The sequence below is a fragment of the Prionailurus viverrinus genome, chromosome D1 (genome assembly GCF_022837055.1).
Source record: "Prionailurus viverrinus isolate Anna chromosome D1, UM_Priviv_1.0, whole genome shotgun sequence".
Lineage (NCBI taxonomy): Eukaryota > Metazoa > Chordata > Mammalia > Carnivora > Felidae > Prionailurus > Prionailurus viverrinus.
The window spans coordinates 33,720,792-33,744,748 of NC_062570.1; the positions used below are offsets into that span (position 1 = coordinate 33,720,792).

A 23,957-nucleotide genomic window follows, 5' to 3' on the forward strand; every position below is an offset into this window, starting at 1 on the left:
CCAGAATATAATAGCTCTCATCTCACTCATTAGTTAGGACCAGTGTTGATCTGGTATTATTATAGGGTCCTAAAATGTTGGGAATAAGTAAGCCACTCTGTGTTTCATTGATTTTCACACAGAACTTTAGGAATGATTCTGGAATTAGGCCACTTCTTTGCATGTCTTTGTTTTACTTGGGTCACTTAGAGTTAAGCAATTTACCACTGTTGTTCTCTGGCATGATGGGGGAGGACAGGGAGGCTAATGCTGAGTCTAGAAGACTAAATGAGAAGAGATCTACCTGCTATAATCTACTGCTTCTGTTTGCCTCCTTTCGGTGTCATTGGTTAATGACCCATTTGTTTATGATCATAACTATTACTCCTTCTGGGGGACTGATTCTTCCCCTGATTTTTAATCCCCAACCTCTCCCTACAGTACAATATCTGCCAATAATTGGAATGAAGCATTAATGTTCCATATGAATTAAATTTAATATGTTGAGATTCTCTTCACTTCTACCTTAGTTATCCCTTCTCTCTTTCAGCAAGACATTGCACTATGAGGTATTTAAAATTTATTCCAAGAGCCAATGGTGAAACATACTCTATTTTATTATGGCTAACCATAACACTATACTTTAGCAAGTCTCTCATAATCTTTTTTATACTACATTTGTTTCTATGCTTTATGATAACACTGCTTGCATATAATGCTGCTCAAAGAACTTATTAGGTCTAAGACTTTGCCTCTTGTTTACTGTGGTAGATTAAAGATGCTCACATAGACTTTTCTACTTGTTCTCTTGAGAATCAAGGTCTAATTTCCTACTCCCTGAATCTAGACTTATGTCAATGACTTTTGGATTAGCAGAATATTGCAGAAATTATGTCTTGGAAATTCTGTGGCTATATCATAAGACTTTCAGCTTCTTCCTAGGCCCCCTGGAACATTTTTTCTGGGAGAAGCCAGCTGTTTAAAAAGTCAGACTCTCCTGATGCTGTCATTCTATAAAAAGGCCAAGCATTTATGTGGAGAGACTTCATGGAGAGACAGAAGTCCAGATATTCTAAGTTTTAACCATTCTAGTCCAACCACCAGACTTGCAAGCAAAGAAACTATCTTGGGCATTCTAACCCTGGAAGAAATACAACAAAGAACTTGCAATCCTTCTAACATCCAGATTGGAGACTTATGGCACATAGTAACTACTAAGCCATGCAGGCTATCTTCAGCCACTTGGCTACCCCAGCTGAAGGCTCAGCTATTGTGGAACAGATTCAAGCCATCCTTGGGTTTCAGGCCACCCATCCTTGCTGTTCGTTGTCTGATATCCTGACACACAAAACTGTGAGCAGTGAAAAAGCAGTTGTCATTTTATAACACTAATCTTAGGTGTGCTTTGTCGTACAGCAGTGAATAACCATAAAATAATTTGGTACCGGGAGGTGGGTGCTGCTGTAACCCAAGCTTAAACATGTGGCATTGGCTTTGGGGTTGTTATACAGAAGCTGAAAAGGCAATGAAGACAGTATAAACGAAAGCTGGAAGGATCACAAGGAGACTATTGATAAAGGCTTTAAAGGGTTGAGAAACAGTGAGGAAATATTTATTGCGTACTGAAGAAAAGATGATCCTTCATATGCAGTGTTGGAAAGTTTGGTAGCACTGTCACCTGAGATATTGTGAACAGCACATTATTCACAGTGAACAAACTGAATTTGCTTAAGATTTTTTTAGGAAGAAAATTAAAAGTACCAACAGGTTTCTTTTAGCTGTGTATAATAAGGTGTGAATACAGAAAAACGAGCTGAAAAGAGAGAAGCACTCATTTCTGTAGCACCATACACAGAAAATCCGAAGGAGCCAGGACTATAGATTCAAAAACAAAACTACTTCTCACTCCACCCTCATCAGGTGGGAAAGGACTAACAAAATAAGAAATGGGCTTGGCAAACATCAATCCAGGCTGCTATCAGATAAAGTTTGTCCCTGGGTAAAGATCTCAAGTGTGTGTGTATAAGACAGACACCATGTTTATACCAGAATATTTTCCAGTGACCAGACCTTCAGTCCAAGACATAGAAGAACGAAAGAAACTTACTGAAGGATGGGAAAACATTGAGGAGATTGTAACTGGAGGCTGGAACAAAAGTGCCTGAGTTATTAACAAGCAGAAGAATTAGCAAACCCCTCGCCTATGTTAATGTGGGAGATACAAAGGGTTCCTAATGAAATTATGGATCTGATTAAGGGTATTTATAGGGAAAATGAGTATTGAAAGTATTGATTGACTGGCTTCTTTTAGTTGTCTGTGATAGTGTATGAGAGAAGTGACTTGAGTTAAAAAAAATAAGATCTTCATTCTTAGAGAGAAGTTAGAGGAAATATTTTCAACCTAGAACTTGCTGGGTTGAAAAATAAACTTATTTCTCACTTCATCTTCTTGAGCTATAAATGAACTTATAACAAGAAAAGGCCTTTGTATCTATTGGATAAATATCACCTAAAGAAATGTTTAGCTATAGTTTGATCTTGTGAGTATCAACCATAATTGGAATTCATTCTTATAAATAAAGATGACAAATAAAGGTGATATTCAGTTTACTAATATACCTAGTGTCTGGCATATAGAAGCCTCTTCACATATATGAAAAAAATATGGCTTTCTATGGAATTTGTGGGTTTACAGACATTTTGAAAGAAAACAATGAGCAAGAATAGTGGAAAACTTTTATACCTAACCTTTTTGCAAAAACATAATATTCCAAATGGAATAATTAATTTTATATAAGAATTTCTAAAGATGAATTTGCAAATTTAAGATCTAGCTGTTTCAAGTTTTCCTTCACAATTCAAGTTTTTCAGGTATTCACATTAAATTGTTTTAATGTTTATTCATTTTTGAGAAACAGAGACAAAGTGTGAGCAGGAGAGGGGCAGAGAGAGAGAGAGAGACAGAATCTGAAGCAGCCTCCAGGCTCTGAGCTGTCAGCACAGTCCAACGCAGAGCTCGAACCCATGGACTGTGAGACCGTGACCTGAGTTGAAGTTGGACGCTTACCTGACTGAGCTACCCAGGAGCCCCAAGGTATTCACATTTTATTTGCAATATTATTACATATTTTAGCAACTACAATCTTCAACAAGTAGTTATATTATTTCAACTATGAGCTTCATGAACAAATACTATTCTTTTCCTAGCCTAATTTGATAGTTACTAATGTTTATGAACAAGTTTCTGAATGAAAAAGTACTTCAGTGTGAAAGAATTCAGTTTGGGTCACAGCATCCAGTTAAGTGCTGTGTTTCACAGACATGAAGATTCTCATCAACATCAAAAATAGAATCTAAGGAATTCAAACACATCAATATCAGAAAAGACTATTCAAACTATTGCTTATATTTTGAGCCACAATAGCAATCTTCCAGTGAATATTAACCAGAAGAATAGTTCCCTTAAAAGAAAAGGTCAAATTGAAAAAAATGTGTCAATCAAAAGCCAACTATGAAAAGTTCAAGGTCAAGACTCTCAGTCAAATTCAGCTGACATTTTGAAAGCTAGTCAAGACATTTTATCACAGAAAACTCATTTTTAATAACAAGGCTTTGCAATTTTATCAATGAGAAATCACCAGTTATTTAACATATAAAAATCAGAGTTTATCAAAATCTTTTAAAAATCATCAATATTCTACCACTTCTAACTCTTCCTTAACTATGGAATACAACTTCTGATATTTCAAAGAATATTTACAAGACTCTTCAAGGCTGCACATCTTTGGATTGGCAGCAACACCAATAATCATATATGCATATATATTTTGTTCTAAGATTTCCTATTAGTAGGGCTTGAGTGTTCCATTGTGTATGGAATGTGTGTGTGTGTGTGTGTGTGTGTGTGTGTGTGTGTGTGCCTGTATGCTGGTTTTACAAAATAAGGCATGCTGATCTCTTACCCAGATAAAAGTACACTGCTCCATTTTCTAAGATTATTGTTGCTTTTAGAGGAAATCTTTATTTAGCTTTAGAAGACATTTTTATCATTTATCATGGTATTATATACATGAATACATTCTTAGCCATAGGGAAGAATTCAGATTTGAGATTACTTTTCCAGTTTGGAAATCCTTTTGCATTAAGAATTTTCCAATTCTAAGGACATCATGAGAGTTTGAAACATCTTCCATTAATTGAATAGGTATGCAATATTTAATAAAGGAAAATGTGATTTTGGAGCTATCAATGTTCCTTCCTGAAAAAATGGTTAGTGCTAATTAAAATTTTTTCAAATGGTATCACTGATATTGGATACCATATCAGGAGAGTGTTTTGGATTTTACTCTTCAAATATAACCTTCAAAAATCATAGAACTTTAAAATTAGAACATTAGGAGTCACCAACTAACATTTTCACTTTGAAGATGAGGACTCAGAGAGGTGACATGACTCATCCAAAGTAATACAGCTAAGTGGGGACAAATCTGGGCCCACATCAAAAACTTTTGACACCCTCTCTCAACCTTATCTTGTAATCTTTTGCTATACAATAATGTCACTCAGTAACATGATTTGATATTCTATCATTTCTGGGAAAATCCTGGCAGCATCTATTTAAAATAAAAATAATTTTGTTCTTTTTCTCTGCAATCCATTCCTGTATACTCATGCCATAGAAAGGAAATTGTTACTACCCATAGATATAGATGTATAGAGATGTTTTTGGTAACATTCTTCATAAATCTCTCAAAACAGAAAACAAAGTTAATATTTATTAATAGGGAAATGGCTAAATAAATTGAGGTATGGTCATACCATGGACTCATGCATGTATCAAAAAGAATGAATTAGAGATATATCAGGTAACATGAAGAATTTTCAACATTTTTAAATAAGAGTAATGAGATGCAGAAAAAGTATTTAAAATATGTTTCAATTTTTTAAAAAATCATAATTTTCCTGTACATATATAATTTGTCTAGGATTACATTAGTGCAGAGCAAAATATAAAGGGACATATATTAGAATATTGACAAGCTTAACTAGGTATGGTAAATGCTGTTATGGGAGCAGAAAAGTAGAGAGGAATTATGCATGTATAATAAAAGTAGTATGCATGATATGATCTCACTGGTGTAACACATGTGTCTAAGTATACTTGAAGAGGTGCATGAAAACATGATTACAAAAATTAATGGTGCTTAAGTTAGTATGATACCAAGGAATATTTATTCTTTTTTTTTCTAGTTTTCAATATGTTCAAATAATCTATATGTATATATGTATACACACATATGTACATGTATTGACTTATTATCTTTTTGAGGCATCTGTTAACAAAGAGTCTTCAAACTTTCTTTTGCTAAATGTCAGAGTGGTCTAGCACTATGGTTGTACGTTAACAGTCTATAGCTGAGTGATACTGGTCTTCGTGTGATATATTACTCTATATATTCTATTAAAGTCTCTTTGTAAAGGTAATATTTTAGTTAATCTTGGGGAAACTGCTTCAGTGTTGTCTTGCTATTATCTGCTCTCCATGCTTCTCAGTCCAGCACAATTGCATAAATGCTGGCAACTGCATTCAAACCTCAAACCTATGTTATTTTACTTTTAACATTAAGAACTATTAGTGGGTAACGTTGATGTCAGAGTAAATGTAAAACTTACAATGCTATATGAGACCCCAATGAATGGTTAAGAACTTCTAAACACATGGAAGATGACATTTTATAACTGCTCTTCAGATCTTCAGATTTGACTAGAGTTTGATGTCACTAGGGTGTTCCTAGTTGGTAGACTTAATCTTTATTGTTGGCTTGGTCAAGTACACTGCACTATGTGTAAGCCACTTAGAAACACTCAGTAATATGTCTTTAAATTTATCTTGGCTGCACATGGGATTTTTAAGCAGACCTAATGCAACCTATTTTTGAATTACCTTTTGGTATATTAAGCTCTCCAGTTGAGTCGATTTTTTAAGTCCTTTATTTAAGTCCCATATTGAGATTATAATCATGACTACATAAGAAATTCTTGAAGAATTTCCGAAAGGACTTTGATGGTATTCATGGTATTCTTACATATTACCAGCTAAAAAAACTTAATGAAGAGTTAATTTTCTGCCGTTCTGTTTATGATGGAATCTTTACCTTTGAGTACAAGAATTTCAACAAAACTGCATAATGTGCACTGTACTCATTATAAACTTTGTCAAGTTTTGCATGTCTTAATATACCTTAGTCATCTTTTTTATCTTCCAATATATTTTGGAAGCTCTTAACATATTTTGAATTATCAAGTCTAATATTCACTTGAGGAACACATTCACATCCTACATCTATATTCCTTTATTGTACCTTAAAGCCACAATTATAAATACAATAATAGTAATCTATATCAGTATATTTCATATGAAACAGAATTATTGAATGTAGAACCTGAAAATGATATGAAATTGAACTAATTAGTTTTTCATCTTTACTATTTTCCTTAAGTGACTTTACTGTTATCACAGCCTTATAGGATAAACTGTTTATTTAATTCTAGATTGTGAACAGTTTTATAAATATTTCCATTCTCTTCAAGAGTTTCAGCTGTAGCAAAATCAGTGATAACAAAAATCTATACCAACCATTCTTTAATGAGAAACAACTGGGAATGCTGGCTAAAACAGTCTATGAATTTATTTTGGGTATGGAATATTCAGTATGTTCCTTTTTTAGATATATCCACAATCTTTTTCAGCATTCATTAATAAATATACCTGCATTTGTTCTTGTCAAGATAGAACTCAAACACACAAATCACTAGAACCAATTTTTGGAAGAGACATATAACATGGATTATTTTAGGATAGATAAGGTAGCTAATATTACAATTATCTTCAGAATATGCTATTTTCCTGAAATAACAATTAATTCATTTTTTAATTAAACAAGTAAGATTTCCCTGTTAATTACTTTTTTCTAACTGTTGCCAATTTTCTATTTAAAGGCAAAGTGTTAAAATTCCCTAATATTTTAAAAAAGAAAACACAAGTCATATAAAATGGAAAAATGACTTTGCATAACCAGATCAAGCACTTTGACTTACTTAACACAATAAAAAAAGACCAAACCAGACAGTGACTACATAGACAGTTAACCTAGTTTGTGTTGGTAGTGACAGCATATGTTGTTTTAGTGTTGTGCAAATGACTATTTTTCCCTTATATAACACCACATGTGTAATCTAGTTTTTAGGTTAGTCTTAAAAATGATACCATAGTTGAAGTTAAGGATCATTTAGCACTGATAATTGACTGTGTGGTAGACTGTTGCAGTGATGGTCCCAAAGTTTTTTTTTTTTTTATGTCTTCCTGGAGTCCACCCTTGGGTAACCCCCACCCACACTCACTGTACTTCACAAAGTGACTTGCAATAGTCAATGAGATACTAGCAAACATGGAACAAACAGATGCTTGTAATGTACACGTGCACTGGAGATTGCTATTTTGAAACCTGTAACAATCATGTGTCATAACCTGGGCTGGCCCACTATAGAGTGAGAAACCACTTAAAGTGGGGACGCCTGGGTGGCTCAGTCGGTTGGGCGTCCGACTTCGGCTCAGGTCATGATATCACAGTTCATGAGTTCGAGCCCCACGTCCGGCTTTGTGCTGACAGCTCAGAGCCCAGAGCTTGCTTCGGATTCTGTGTCTACCTCTCTCTCTGCTCCTTCCCTGCTCACACTTTGTCTCTCTCTCAAAAATAAACATTAAAAAACAATTAAAAAAACCCCAGAGACCTACCATCCTAGGTGCCTCCCCGCCCCTCTCCCCACCAAACAGCTCTTAGTTGACCTGGTAGTTGACCGCAGATGCATATATAAGCCCAAGTGAGAACAGCAGAAAAGACAGCTCAAATGCCCATCTCAAATTACTGACCCATAGAGTTGGGTCATAAATTTTGTGAAATTCTTTTTGCAACAAAAGCTAAGAAAAAAGAAACTGGAACCATAATTGAATGAGACTTTTGTTAATCCTGGGAAGAGGGTTCCAAGTTGAAGAAATGTAAAAAAAAAAAAAAAAAAAAAAATGTGGCCGGAGGATAGATGGTGGTAGATTACAAAAATGTTTGCAATACCTTGCAGTTCTTCCCAGCAGAAACCTGTTTCCCTACCCTTTGAATCTGGTATGGCCTTAAAATAGAATGTGACAGAAGTGGCATTGAACAAGTTCTGAGCCTAGGCCTATGGGACCACGCTGTTTCTGCTCTTGGACCTTGGAACTGTGAGACCTCCATGTGAACAAGTCTGGGCTAGCCTGTTGGACAGTAAGAAACATGTGGCTCATTTGCCCCTGTATCCTTAGCCTATAGCCAGCCTGAGCCAGCCCTTAACATTAGTGCTTCAAAGTTGACTGGCAGCTGACTACAGAGGCATGAATGAGTCTTGTTGAGACCATGATCTCCAGCTGAACTCAGCCCAAATTGCCAACTCATAAAATCATGAGCTAAATAAATGATAGTTTGAAGGCACTTAGTTTTTGAGTGATTTATTTTGCAGCAAAAACTAACTAATACAAACTATGTTCGTTTAATGTTCATCTCTATGTATTTAGGATAACTACTCCTTAATTACTTTTCTATAGTTGAATAACTAGGAAACAAAAGTAGATATACAAAAAGAATTCATTGATATTTAAACTGTGAAATATTCTCTCTCTCTCTCTCTCTCTCTCTCTCTATATATATATATATATATAATCAACATCTTTATCAACATCTAAAATATAAAAATAAACACACCAATGGATTATTTCAGTCAGAATTTTGGTATGTGACTAAATGTGGCTGGAAACAGCAATCTGGGCAACATCTCCCCTCCTCCCCCGCAAAAACAAGTTAACTAAGAAAAAGTGATCTTTAATGTCTTTTGCCTGATTATTCTTAAAGACAAATAAAAACATCTTATTGAAATTCTTGCATCTCTAACATTAGCTAAAGTTGTTTAAACATTGAAGACATTCTAGTAGCCTGTTCAGAATCATTACCTATGTGATGGGCACTGTGAGCAAAGCATGTCAGAGGTCTCTTACTTCAGGAAAGCCAGTCTTTCAGTATTCCTTACTACTTAAATGATGGATTATGGCAATTAGACTGCAGATTTCAGAAATGCTTGTGCAAAATACCATATATTTAATAAGTATTTTAAAACAAATTTGTCAGTATGCTTATTTATTTGTGGGGCTATCACCAGTTAAAAAGGATAAAATATAATATTTTTAGTTTCAAGTAGGCTTCTTCATATGAAATCTTTCAACTGTTTAGTACAACATAATATCTTCACAGTTTATGCATTCTAAATTATTTTAGCTAATTTTGCTTCAAGATAGTTAATCCTTTTGGTTTTGCAGACGTGTAAATTATATAATGAGAAAAAATTTAATTTTAGGATAATTTAAAAATTATCAGTTGGATTATTACCTTACCTTATACTAGTTGATTGAAAAACCTTTGGTAATGAACTTAGTAATAAATTAAATTGAATATTAATTCTAAGAACAAGTCTTTCTGCCAATGACATCCTTGGTTAATAAGTCAAAATTTTCCTCCAGAGTTTACCTCTCTCAACAGTATAATATCTCAATACTATAACACTTATTACATTAAATAGTTATTTAAAACTCTATCTAGATTAGGAGTTCTAGAAGAGAGAAATCACATGTTACTCAACCATATATTCCCTGCCCTCATGTAGTACTATACATATTACAGGTAACCACTAAAGTTTTGTAAAGTAAAAAAAAAAAAAAAAAAAAAAAAAAGACTAAAATCTTTCCTGATATTGGTATATTCCTTTATTTATTTATTTATTTATTTATTTATTTATTATTTTTGGTATGGTAATTTAACAAATGAGCAGGGAAATGAGAAAGTCACTATATATAAGAGCATAAAATTCTATTTGTTTATATGATAACTCATTTAACAAATATTTTATTTAGCAAATAATCTGCCAGGAATGATATCAAGTACTCAAAATGGTTAGCAAGGTAGATATGATTCCTATCTTCAAAAATATATAATTTACTAAAGCAATAAATATGGATGGAAGCAGAAATTCTGATTTTAGCCTGTTTCCTTAACTGTGTTGTATTCTTATAATTGCCTCTAGAATAACAAGCAGACTTCTTAAAAAATCACATAGTACTTCTCAGGGAATTACCTCATGACCCTGAATATTGAATCTTAACACTGCAATAATTAATTTCTTTTTTATATACTCCATAGACTGCTTCAAGCAACGTGTAAATTTATGTAAAACATATACTGATGCCAAGAAACATACAATTTAATTTGGAAAAATCTGGCAGCTTTACTTTTACCAGGAATATGTAACTTGCTTTAATTGGAACCAAGAATAATCATAACTATTTGCTTAACTTTCCAAGGTTATATGGGCAGCTTTCTTTAAAATGGAACTTCTGTAGTAATATTAGATGTAATTTGCTTAAACTGTAAGACCACTGTTTGTTATTGGGATTTGGTATACAAAACCTTAGTATTTTTCATATTTTTTTCATGCTCTGTCCCTACCTGGAATGTCTTCTCCCCCTTCTTCTTCCTGCTTTGCCTGCAATACGTATGTTATTCTCCTGTAAGAATAGTCTCAGGTGTTATTTGATTCAGAAAGTATGCTTTGCTTCCACACATTGGATGATATGCAACTTGGACTGAGTTTCCTAAACACAGTTCTTCCATTGCTCTTGCCACATACCAGTTTATATGTGTGTTCCTCTGTTAAGACCCAATGCTCCTCAAAGGCAACACTCTATCTCAGTTGTATTCATATACCTCCCATAGAATGTTTGTTATTGATTACTACAGAACCTTCAGTTCCTGGACAGGTATCTAGTATATAGGTGCTCAATAAATCTTTATGGAACTGATATAAATTCTGAATTCATCTGCTGTTCATTGATAAAATACTCTGTAGAGCCATTAATTATTTGGTAAACATAAAAGTATTGTGCTTTCCAAATTCTCTAAATTGATCTTTTCCATTTCTTTTATGTGAGGGATATCAAATGAAGAAAGGAAGTGAATAATAATAGCCCAATAGTTATCTCCAAAAATTTCTCTTCCTCCTTTTACAACAGAAAAAAACATCTTTGAGAGGCTACCTACTGAGTTATTAATTCTAGACTCTTAAAGTGCACATTTGTATTGTAATATGATAAAATAGTCCATGTAAGAAACTAGAGGATTTTGAAAAGCTAAAAGCTAAACACATCATAACACTTAGGCATGCTTTAGACTTTAATACAAAACAGATGTAGAAAGAGAAATTTCAAAATAAAAGTAGAATTTCAAAGATGTCTTGAAAATAATGGCCTCTCAAAAACCAAGTCTTTGAAAATCACTTTAAGAAATAATATAGGAGTCAGTCTAAAACACAATACTTACATATCAATAGTGTTTCAAAATGTAAACTGAACCATGTTTGCTTATAAAATCCTAAACCTTATGTGGTATTAGAGAATAAGGACAGTCTTTTATTTACTAAGGCTTTTAAAAACCAAAAAAAAAAAATAATCGTCTTTTATATATTATTCCTACAAGCTGGAAATTCTAATATCAAGGGCCTTATTTTACTATGAATTTCATCATTCTGCAGGTTAAATTATATCTCCTGGATACATAGATACACATAAGGTACTTTTTAAAAAATAACACCAACAGGGCACCTGGGTGGCTCAGTGGTTAAGCACCTGATTTCAGCTCAGGTCATGATTTCACAGTCAATGGGTTCAAGCCCCACGTTGGGCTCTGTGGTAACAGCTCAGAGCCTGGAGGCTGTTTTAAATTCTGTGCCTCTCTCTGCTCCTCCCATGCTCATGCTCTCTCTCTCTCTCTCTCTCTCTCTCTGTCTCTCAATAATAAGTAAACACTAAAAAAAATTAAAAATAACAACAAGAAAAAAACCCTATAAAACATATCGACATTGCTTAAACATGGTAACTAGAATCCATTGAATATTTCTCTTTTATTACCAACTCCTGTGGTTATTATTTCCAAAGAAAATGATTACTTTTAGCACAATATCAAGAATATTTAAGTTTTCATATGAAGCAAAATGAATAAAACTATTGGTTACTGATATTCTTTATAACTTCAATAGAAGTTAGAAATTTTTCTTGGTTAACAATAATAAAAAAGCTATTTAGATAGTATAGTTAACATATGTTTCTAAATGGTCTACTCTAAATGGCTTTTTTAGTTCATCTACTCCTATCTTCACTGATTCCTTTAGCAACTCTACAAATATTTATTTAGTCTTTAATGTACTCCAGGTACTGTGTTAAGTTCAGAAAATAAACATCTACTTAACTTCTGGAAATGTAGAGGCTAGAAGGGAAAGAATCAAGTACTAATTTACAGTAGATTTTGATACTTGCTTTGGTGGAAGGATGGGAAAGGTATAATGGATGCACTGGGAGAATGTATATGAGGAAAAAGGAAGAATCTGAAACCCTACCAGCTATCCGACTTGAAAACTGGGTTTTGGTAGTCTAAAACTCACATGAAACCAACAGTCCTGTAAGTAATATAGTAGGAAAACAGAATTTTATTTTTTTTTAATTTTTTTTCAACGTTTATTTATTTTTGGGACAGAGAGAGACAGAGCATGAACGGGGGAGGGGCAGAGAGAGAGGGAGACACAGAATCGGAAACAGGCTCCAGGCTCTGAGCCATCAGCCCAGAGCCTGACGCGGGGCTCGAACTCACGGACCACGAGATCGTGACCCGGCTGAAGTCGGACGCTTAACCGACTGCGCCACCCAGGCGCCCCGAAAACAGAATTGTAAATGTCTCAAATGTGGAAACAATATTTTCTTCAGAAGAATGTTGCAACTCTTGTACTCTACATTCATTGTCTCATCTTCAGCTGCAAAAGCAATGTAACATAATTTATCTCATATTCATTTTGAAAGAATCTTCAAAAGACTAAAAAGTGAAGTTGATAAAAATGGGTTGATACATTATACACTGATACAATTACAGCAGCCAGAAGAGTGAGCTTTTATAAATAGGAAAACACACCCACAGAACATCTGAAAAGGCAAGTATGGGAGGATATTTTAAGATGTTTTTCAATCCATCATCAGTAATTTTTGTGAGAGGATTTTTTAACACAATTTGGTGATTTGATATTACAGAATATTTTAGTTTAATTTTTTGATAGTGTTCAAATAAGTCAGGTAAAAATAGGCTGAGTTGTCCAGCTAGAGAGGCAGAACTACAGAAAAGAAACACAGTCTCTCTCTCTGTCTTCAATTTTCAAAATGCTACTGTGAAGAATCATGGGTAGTTTTCATTCTTCATGTCTTTGTTTCAAAAACATCAAACTATATTTGGAATAGCATTCATGGCAACGAAGTTTTAAGCTCAAAGAAGCTTAAATGATAATGGTGGCTGTGTTATAAATGTGCTTGTGTTGCCTAGAATCTCAGCAATGATGTCCCCTCCATGCCTCTTCCTTCCTGGGGCTCAGTTTCTTTATTTACGTATAACTTGTCTGACACAATGTTATTGTGGGAATCAAATGAAATAATTCATATAAAAGAGGAAGGGTAAAAGTTCTCTTTATGATGTAAATTCTATTTATATATTTTAGCCTAGATCTTAATCAGATAATGAATCTGTTTCAATTAGTTAATCTGAAACGATTAACTAAATATTAAAGAGTCCGATTTATACCTTTGCCTTTAAAAATATACATAACATATTTTTGGTAAAGTTACAGGAGATAGTTCATGATAGTAAAGTTTGCAAATATTAGGAAAAAGAACTTGCATAGTATAAATGTAACCACATAATCATAGTATAAACTTTACAGGAGGTGAGTCATTTTAGATGAATATATGAAAATCTTACCAGCAATGAGAATAATTGACCCACAAATTTTAAATTGAATGAAGGATATTTATTATAATTTCACATTAAACTTATTGAGAAAGTAGGAAATTTAAAACATCATCTCCCTTTTACCACAAATAAAAACAAAACCAATTATTATATCATAGGGTATTTGTGAGGGTTAAATGAAGTAGCATTTGAAAAGTTTAGCATGTTGCCAGGTACCTAGTGGGCATTCAGTGGATGAGAGCTATTATGATTATTTTTATTATTACTCATCTCTGTTTCCAATGTTTCTAAGTGATGGCATTTGCCATTACGGCTCTCAGGTCAGAATTTCAGAGAAACAGTCTCTGAGATGGAGACTCCATTAAGGAATGCCTTTGGGATCAATATTTGTGAAAAATGAAGAAAGTAGAATTGAGCAGAGGATGTTGTTTAAATGCATTCACAACAAAGTTTTCAGCTTATCCTTTATAACCATCCCTAAGCATTCATCATCCTTACCTTTGGTCATGGACGGAAAAGCTGGGGCATAACTTGGGCCAGACAACTCTTTTTGGCTGCGGGCAATTCCCAGAGAGGGACTTTGGTGAAGCGAGCAGCCACCAATACTTTCAGTGGCTTGGGAAAAGAGTACCTCAATTTTTAAAGGCAATCTGGGCAATACACCATGGTGTCTACTACAGTGGCCTACGGTAGCCTCAGTTAAAATGGACACAATTAGTTATCCTTCCTAATTCAACTCATTTGAATAGGCCCACAAATCAATTTGAATAATGAAAGGGAGAGGAATACAAGAAAACAAGAAAATGGGAATTAAAAAAAAAAATTATCGAGATTTGAATAGCATCCTCTTAGGAAACAAATAAAATCAAATACTGTACAAAATTGGAGTATTGAGAAAAGATGAGTATTAGGATTTAATAGTAATTTAGGTACTCATTTCAGTAACTTGACTTGAATATTTGACACACCTGGAAAACTACAATTTTATAACTTAACTTTTATCTACTTATTTATTTTAAGCTATTTAGTACATATATATGTATAAAAAATATTTGCTGTCTTATAAAAATAAATCTTTATTAGATTGGAACAGGGAAGGAGTTCCAGAGTCAAGGTCCATTTGATAATTCATCAGTGTGCAGTTGCAGGACAACTGACAGAAATTTAAAGTAATAACGGATAAGCACAATCGAAATTCTCAACTGAAACTCAAAGTATTTGGAGTGTTATTTTGTGTGAAAATTTATATTAGAGGTTTGTTATGTGTATTAAAAAGACTAGTGAGTTCTAAGTAAGTAATTCATTATTGAAAATGACTTAGAATTAGGTAAGAATGTATTTTCATGAAGTCACTGAAATAATCAGATAGACTTAATAGTCAAAGTTAAAAACAATGACGTGATTTTGCAAACACGTACTGGGGTCTACCAATGGTCACATTTCTAAAGAAACAGACACTTTATTCCAGATTAAACTCATCCTTTGGTTGGATTAAAAACAACCAACCCAAGGACAATGTAGTATTATAGAAATCCAGCCTGAGTTAATACAGGGAAAAATAATTTTGGAGAAAAACAACTTTCAAAAGGAAAAAATTATGGAGTCCTCAACATGTAAGCACTTCTTAATCTCTGGAGGTAGTGAGCTAATAGCATATTTAATTTCTGGAGTTTACAATCCAGGAAAGCAAATTCTATTAAGAGGTAAATAGTGCTTTATATTTCTCATTCTCCCCCTTTCCCAATGCAATAACCGGAAATATCCTAATTGGTTCTGATGAAAATCTCTAGAAAGTATGTATTTTCATCCCCTCAGAGATCACAGAACACAGACTATGTTGATCAGATTTTTCCTGCCATAGCCTACACTAAAATTGACTTTCTCTATCAAGAAACTTTATTTTTCTTTTTTCTCTCTTTCAGAAAAACAATAACAAAAAAGTAAACTTACAGTTCTTCACTAAAAACACTGAAGAGGGGCACCTGGGTGGCTCGGTCGGTTAAGCGTCCGACTTCGACTCAGGTCATGATCTCACGGTCCGTGAGTTCCAGCCCCCGCGTCGGGCTCTGTGCTGACGGCTCAGAGCCTGGAGCCTATTTCAGATTCTGTGTCTCCCTCTCTCTCTGCCCTTCCCCTGTTCATGCTCTGTCTCTCTCTGTCTCAAAAATAAATAAACGTTAAAAAAATTAAAAAAAAAAAACCACTGAAGAGAAACTAGTGACTTTCATATCACCCACACGCTATATAAATGTATTATAAAGATAAAACAGCTACCAACAATGGACCTTTAAATGAGCAAAAAAATCTCTGTATCTTCACCATATTACCACACCCAGAAAGTTTGTTTTGGTGGACTATATTTAAATGAACAAAGTGAGTCCTGTGATTTGAATGAGTAACGTCTTTTTATATGTGATAATGTTGGAAGCATTAACTGATTTTGCTACATTTGACCAACTATGAACAAATTTTGCTTTGTGGGACCCCCTGCTAATCAGAGTAAATGGAGGTGGATAATCAACATGGTATTACTACTCAGCTGTGATCCTGGTGGTATTATGGCCCACAGATTATGTAGGTAACATACCCAGAATTTAAGGAAGACTCTCCCAATAATTGACTGCTTAGATGTCACCGAGGCAGTCACCTTTCATTCAGTTCCAAATTTTGCTCAAGTGAATATCCAATTTTGTGTCAAAGTAAAAAAGCAAGTACATAAACTATCCTGTTATAAGAAAATGTTTTAACAGGATTTTATGCAGTATTTAACTATATTAAAATCTCTGAAATAATGCAATAGTTGGCTAAGTCGAGAAAACGGTTTACATCAAATTATTAGTTTTTTTTTAAGTAGACATTGTCTTTTTTGTTTTTTAATGTTTATTCATTTTTGAGAGAAAGCACACATGAGTAGGGGGGGCAGAAGGGAGGAGGACAGGGGATCCAAAGTGGGCTCTGAGCTGACAGCAGTGAGCCTGATGTGGTGCTCCAAGTCAGGAACCCTGAGATTGTGACCTGAGCTGAAGTCAGATGCTCAACTGAATGAGACACCCAGGTGCCCCTCAAATTATTTTTTTATTCAGCAAAGATTGACTGAGTGGCTATTCTGTGGACATCCATAGTGAAGCATAATAAAAAATAAAACAGCGTATTAGCTTCTGCTTTTAGGGACCCCACAGTTTAGGTTGTTTCATGAATATATAAAATGTTATAGAATAATAGATTTTAATGGCATATTTTGTTCCTGTTCATAGGACTGCATGAAACATATACACATACCAAAAAAGATGGGCAGTCTTTTTTGCTATGGAAGCTCTACTACTTTGAAGATAGTGGGTGGAGGAATTTTTCTTTAAGCAGGGAGAATGGCTGTGGTAACTTTTCCAAGAATAGTCTGAAAATTCTAGGGCCTTTTAGGGTAATTTCTCTCTTTCTTAAGAGACCAAGTTTGACTGATGATTATTCTTTCCTATTAAAATTACAAATTGGCTTCTTTTCTTAAGTTAGATGAAAGACCTGGAAAGTGGTGGTAAAACAAATATGTGCAAGTCAAAAGTTTATAGCAGAGAACAGAAAGTTGGTGAGTTACCAGGATGCTGGGATTTACAGCAAGACCTAGATCTAGGAGGCAAGTAATCAAGTGATGAGGAAAGACAAGCCCTTTGTCAGGGAGGGAGAAGTTAGGGCTCAGAGTTTAGGAGGCCTTATTACTTAAAAGTACAAATATTACTAGTGAGTATAATGAACCAAAGAGAATGTGTTCCTTTGATAGAGCTACTGATCCTCTGCCCTTTCACACACTTTCTGATTAATTATGAAATGCCTCCAAGACCTGCTAATGTGATGAAGAAGATGCAGTAGATGCTTTAGAGGTCCTCAGAACTTTATGCCTTAGTAAACCCTGACAATGTGTCCAATGATTTCATTCATTTTTACAACATTAGCATTGTTCCACTGGGAAAGAGAATGGTGCCAGTTAAGCACTTACTGTCTTCCATTCTGAGACTTTTACAATCCTTAGGAAATAGATGTTAATTCCCAAGAAGATAAGCTAGGAACAAAAGTAACTATAATATGAAGACTGGCATAGGCTAGAACATTTCAACGAATGTCAAATCTTTATGATACTAAAGAATTTGTATTCTAGCCCCTTTTATCTACCTAATACTCCACAAAAATCATAGATATGAAGCAGGTATGTTCCTTTATGATTCCTATGCTTGGTATACAGATTATCACAATTTCTCCTATTTTCCAACACTCTGACATTCAGGTCTGATTCATAATGGAATGGAGTAGTTCATAGGAGTGAGTTCCTCATCACTAAAACGGTTCCAGCAGACGCTAATATACTGATGGAGTATCAGCCTAGGACAAACCCTATAATTTCCAAGATCTCTCACAGCCCTGAGATACCATATCTTTTCTCATTTTAGGTTGCCTTTCTCTTTCTTCTTTTCCTATCCTAATGAGGTCTAGGTCAGGTAGCACCTTCTCCCCAAATAATATTACTTCATATAATTGTTATGATGAGTTGTATATGTAGCTTATATATATGTGTGTGTATATATATGATATATATATATCTTATATATATATATAGCTTATATATATGTATATAGCTTATATATATGTATATGTGCGTGTGTATACACACACACACACACAGCCAATGATATTTGGCTGTAATAAAAAATAGTAATTGTTTTTTATAGCCATCTTTTTTCTTGAATTGCTTAATATTCTATGTTATCTTTTATTTCTTAAAGACTAGAACGAAATCATCTTTTTACTTTTATTTCCCACAGTTTATAGAGAAGGGATGAACACATATGGTCAATGAATATGGAAAATGTACGCTTTACAAAGAAGAAAGAATAAATAATGCAGTTTAAAAATCACGCTGTATTTAATCTTGTAACCCCAATTTAGTATTCATGTGCCCTGGAAAAGTCTTATGCTTCAGTTTCCTCATTAAAAAATGATGCCAAATATCTCTACTATGCCTTCCTGGGTATATTGTTACAACCAGAGAATTCAGTAAATATGAAGGACCATTCAGATATTGCACTTTCATTTGGTTATTGTCCATTTAGTTACAATTTAGCATGTTTGGAGAATTCAGAATGGAAAGGGCAATTCTTCTTTAGTGGAGTATCCTGATTACAAATGTTTAAGTTTTTTCTCTTCCAAAAAACAGAGCAAATTTCAGGCTTCCAGTATATTCAGTGTAACTGTTCTTTAACATTATAAAGATTAAAACTAGCTTATATCTCTAATGAATAATTAGGACTTTCAAGTCTCTGAAAAAACAATGGATAACCACAGTTCTCCATTAAGATTGTAACTTTGGGGCTACCTGGCCATGCTCAGGTACTGTCCAGACAACCTGAGAGTATTAGGAGGTTCTTGCAGACCTCTGACCAACATAAACAATTGTGTTGGAACACAATTGTAAATACCTTATTTGATAAGAGGATGGTTATTTAAGGCCAAACTTGTAATGGTCAACTCCTCATTGCTTAATCAGTCTAGAGTGAATATAAAATCCACAATAGCTTCAATTCCTGCTCCCCACAGCTGTCTGAATTGTCTCCCCCCAAAAAACAAATCTTAATCACATGACTCCCTGCTACCTTCCAAATACAACCCCAATTCCATGGCTTGAAAGTCAGTGCCTTTTACACTGGTCTCTGCTGCTTTTCTTTAAATGTATTCAAAAACTATTCACTTATTGTGTACTATGTGCCCTCACTATGTTGTTAGGTCTAGTGGTTCCTCACTGTTCCTGAAACATGTTCTAAACTCTTCTGTCCCTTCTGTCTTTGCTTTATCTGCTCACTCTGTCTGAGATATAGTTTTCTCTCCTAGCCTTCTGGCAAAATCCTACCTTTCCAGCTCAGGTTCAGAAACCATCTCCTCCTGACAGCCATATGCACAAAGTTCTCTGGTGATAGCACTGTTATAGCAGATAGATCACTAGCTCATCCTGCGGTCTCTCCCTTAAACTGTGCTCTCTTATGGATGGAGGGCTGTGTATTTTACTTTCATCCACAGCACTTAACTTGTAATGATGAACTGAAATTAATATCTTAAGGATAGCCTCTCTAACTTGTCACATTTAGTTAATTCATATCATCGCCAAAAAAAGTGATTTGGGTGAATGGGATCCAATATTTATTTGATTGCTTTGACCCTTTTAACTGTGGCATTGGTAATTAGGATTCACTTCAAATCAGTCAAAATCCTGGATTTGTAAAACCTGGCATAAGTAAAAGGGGCAAGGGAAATAGAAGAATTTTCAATACAGATGTTTTAATTTAAATTTCAAAGCAATAGTTATTATTTTTTTAACGAGATGTGATTTTATGTTTTTTCATTCTCTTGTAATGCAGTCTGAAAGCTATTTTATTTAAAACAAAACCGTGTATATAACATTATATATAGATGTATGATAGATACACTTAAAAATTTGTTTACAGTTTTATCTAAGAAACAATGGCTGTGTATAAAAGACACCAGTACAATTAGTTGAAAAGTAAAGAATTCCATTAAGCTATATTTTGCCACCTACGAGATGCTAAATATCAACACCATTGGTATTTTTTCTCCCAGAGATTTGGTTGATTCACTTGATGCTATGCAGTGTTAATGTGCTCAAAAAGTATACCCCTCTTCCTTTTCTGATTTACCCCTATTCAATTGCCCGCTGGTAGGTTAGGTCTAGGGCAGTTAATTCAGTCAAAGGCACACTCTGTTCCTGGTTAAGCAGTCCCTGAATCTGTTTGGCTTTCTTACTCTGCTGTGCTAGCCTACGTCCCCATGGTCCTTCAATGGCTTTCCCTTAAAACTCACAGCAGTTCATAAATCATCTTCTCTTCTGAGTCCTATCCTGTCCTTATTATCACCAGAGTCTTCAGTTGTCCTCTTAAACAGGAGGTAGCCCACAAGTCCAGAGGCATCCCAAATTTCCCTTATTTATAAAACTTTCATTTCTCCTCTTAAAATATATTATTTGGGGGATAGCATGCTTTTTTTTTCTCTGCCTTATCAATGTCATAAAATGGAATTTTCTCCAGTATATATCCTTGAAGCCAGCCAGGACTCAATGAGAGTCGGAAGTAATTAAGAGGAAGGGGATAGATAATTTCTTTATAGTAGTTTTAGAGCTTCCAAATATTTTTAAGGACATATGTATTTCTATTAATTATTCTAAATATACTAAAAATGATGAGTGCTAAATTACCTTAAAACTAAATATTATTCTCACCTCTCAGTATGATAATGTGCTTTCTTTTCTTTTATTCTATAGCCTCTTATTACTGTATACAATCCAGAGCCTACGTTTAACATGGCCTTTATCATATGGATTTGCATGGAGTAAGGAGTCAATTTTTTATGTCTTAAAGGCAAGAACAGCATATATACAAAGAGGGATACGGCAGGTATTGTCAACTTCCAACTGTATAAAAAAAGATTAAAGGTATTTATTGCTACAAATGAATGATATCAAACTAAAGTGGTAATGTCTAAGAGACAAAAATAAGAATTCTTATTATATAAGAATAATTTTACCAGGACCATTAATTTCTCTCGATATTTTAAACAAAAAGGGGTCCTGTTTACATGAAGAAAACCCAATATTCATTTTAGACATATTTTTACTTTATGTATCTGATCACTCAGAGTGAATTTTTACAGATAATCTTAAGAAAATATATTTTTGTTAGTATATTTTTATTTTGAAATGTGATATTTTTGTATTACATTTTTCTGGTTCTGTTTTATTTGTTCACAATCTTGAAGGAACTGTTAACCCCAGGTAAAGGAAAAAGGAAAGTCACAAATTAGGGAAAATGAGTTTAATTTAACATGATCTAAATTATTTGCATATAACATAACCATTAATAATTAAAATTAATTTATTTGATTAGATGTGAATGATGTGGTTATTAATTATTTCTTATATATATTATCTCTCCCATTAATTTCAAAGTAAATCAGGATGAAAAGAAACATTTAGAGGAAATGTTTAATTTTGGTTACATTGGCAAATGTAACAAAGACAGTTCATATTTATTCTTCTACTAATATTAAATTCTAAAGTGAGAAAGGACATTAGAAATTTTCTGGTTTAATCCACTCACTTCATTTGTCTATGAGATTATTGCTCAGGAAAGCCAAGTGGCTGGCTTTTTGTTACAAAGCTGATTAGGACTTGACCTGGGGCTGGATCCAGAAAATTTCTGACTTTGGATCTGGACTTTTTTTTTTTTTTCCCCCACTGTATCATATTACTTGTAAAATAAAATTCAATATAAACTGAGCTTTATATATATATTTGGTCTTACCACAGCTGTGGTTTTCTAGTATTTCCCAAACTGTTTACAGAAGAATAAATGGATATTAACAAGTATGGGGAAACATTTAAATTTTTTTAAATGTTTATTTATTTTTGAGAGAGAGAGAGACACAGAGTGTGAGTGGAGGAGGGGCAGAGAGAGAGGGAGACACAGAATCTGAAGCAGGCTCCAGGGTCTGAGCTGTCAACATAGAGCACAATGTAGGGCTAGAACTCACAAACTGTAAGATCATGACCTGAGCCAAAGTCGGATGCTTAACCAACTGAGCCACCGAAGTGCCCTGAGGAAATACTTTAAGTTGGATTTTCAGGCATAAATTACATTTGGATTCACCTCTTCAGCCAAAATAAAAGGGATATTTTAGGCAAAATCTCTCTCTGTTACCCTACTTCCATCATCCTTCTCTCCTTTCATCATTATTTCATTCTTTTATCTTAAACAAGAACTTGGGGGAAGAAAGTCTTTTTTCACTTGTCTGTTGAGAACACTGATGTTCTATAGCATTTGGCTCAAAAGATTCCCACTTCAGTTAGTTGATTGCCACAAAATTGTGTAATATAGGACAAGATATTACAAGGGAATGACTTGGTAGACAAAAAATGAATATGCCTTGTCTAAGGCTGACATGTATTTATGACTATTGGTTGATGTTTAAGGTCTGCTTAAGCTCATGTTTAATTCCCTTGTGGAGTTAAAGAATCTTCAAAATTACTATTTCTTGAGGAGTAGGATAGGCAGGCTTATTTCATTTATTTATTGTATCATATTTACTGTTTAAAGTGCTTTAAATAACACTAGTATGTAGCAATAGAACTTCTAAGAAGTAATGTGTAAATGTTGACAAAATTAATCAAGTAAATAAAAGTGAGAAATAAACCAGATTTGCATGATGAAGTATTTCCAATTACTTACTGAGCTTTACAAAATTCCTTTCAATTTGACATAACATATAATAATGAAAGAAAGTAATAGTTTGAATCAAATTTATTTTTCCCTATTTTTCCTTAGCATTTCATAAATAATAAAGTTTTACATTTGAGTGTAAATTTTAAAAATTATAGTACTCGACAAATAGAAGTGTATTAACTTACGGCCCTGATGCTTTCAAAATGTCCACCTTCTTTCTCAAAATCAATAGGCTGTCCTTTTAGTGTCCAGTAGAAAGTGACATCCAAACTAGCATCATGAATTGCTTTGCAATTAAGGACAATGCTTTCTCCCACTGTTAACTCTGTTCTTTTAGGAGTAAGTTCTATTCTTGTAGGTTCTATAGAAATAAAAATGCATTAATTAACATAATCAGCACATAGTATTTCCCTGTATCTTATATTTTAAATAATAGAGAAAAACTTAAGCAAATAATCTATACAATGCAGTTGCTCTGGATACACATCTTTAAATAAACTATTATTAATTGAAATATTACCTGTTTTTGTATGCTAGGGCATTTTAGTATGCTTTTGTAGGAGACTGATGGTTTAAAAGTTGCTATTCCTATTAAGAAGTAAGCATGGATGAAAAAGACAAGAAAATACATAACTATAGGCAGCATTTGGCATTCCAGAAGAAGGAAAATTAGAAAAAAAGAAGTTGTAACCTCCTGGTCTACCTTCAAGGATCATCAAGTGTAAATAAAAGGATTTTTTTTTAACAATAAAATATGTTCCATATCTAAGGAGGAAGAAGTCAGGTGAGTTCA

The 23,957-nt window shown here is 33.8% G+C and overlaps 1 protein-coding gene across 1 annotated transcript in view; it reads right to left on the reverse strand.

Moving 5' to 3' along the window:
* The window catches only part of CNTN5 (contactin 5), a 552,161-nt gene that overhangs the window by 122,601 nt on the left and 405,603 nt on the right, over nt 1–23,957 (reverse strand). The window contains exon 13 of the mRNA XM_047879464.1: nt 23,350–23,525. Within this exon, the coding sequence (XP_047735420.1) occupies nt 23,350–23,525 (176 nt within the window). The remainder of the gene's footprint in view (nt 1–23,349; nt 23,526–23,957) is intronic.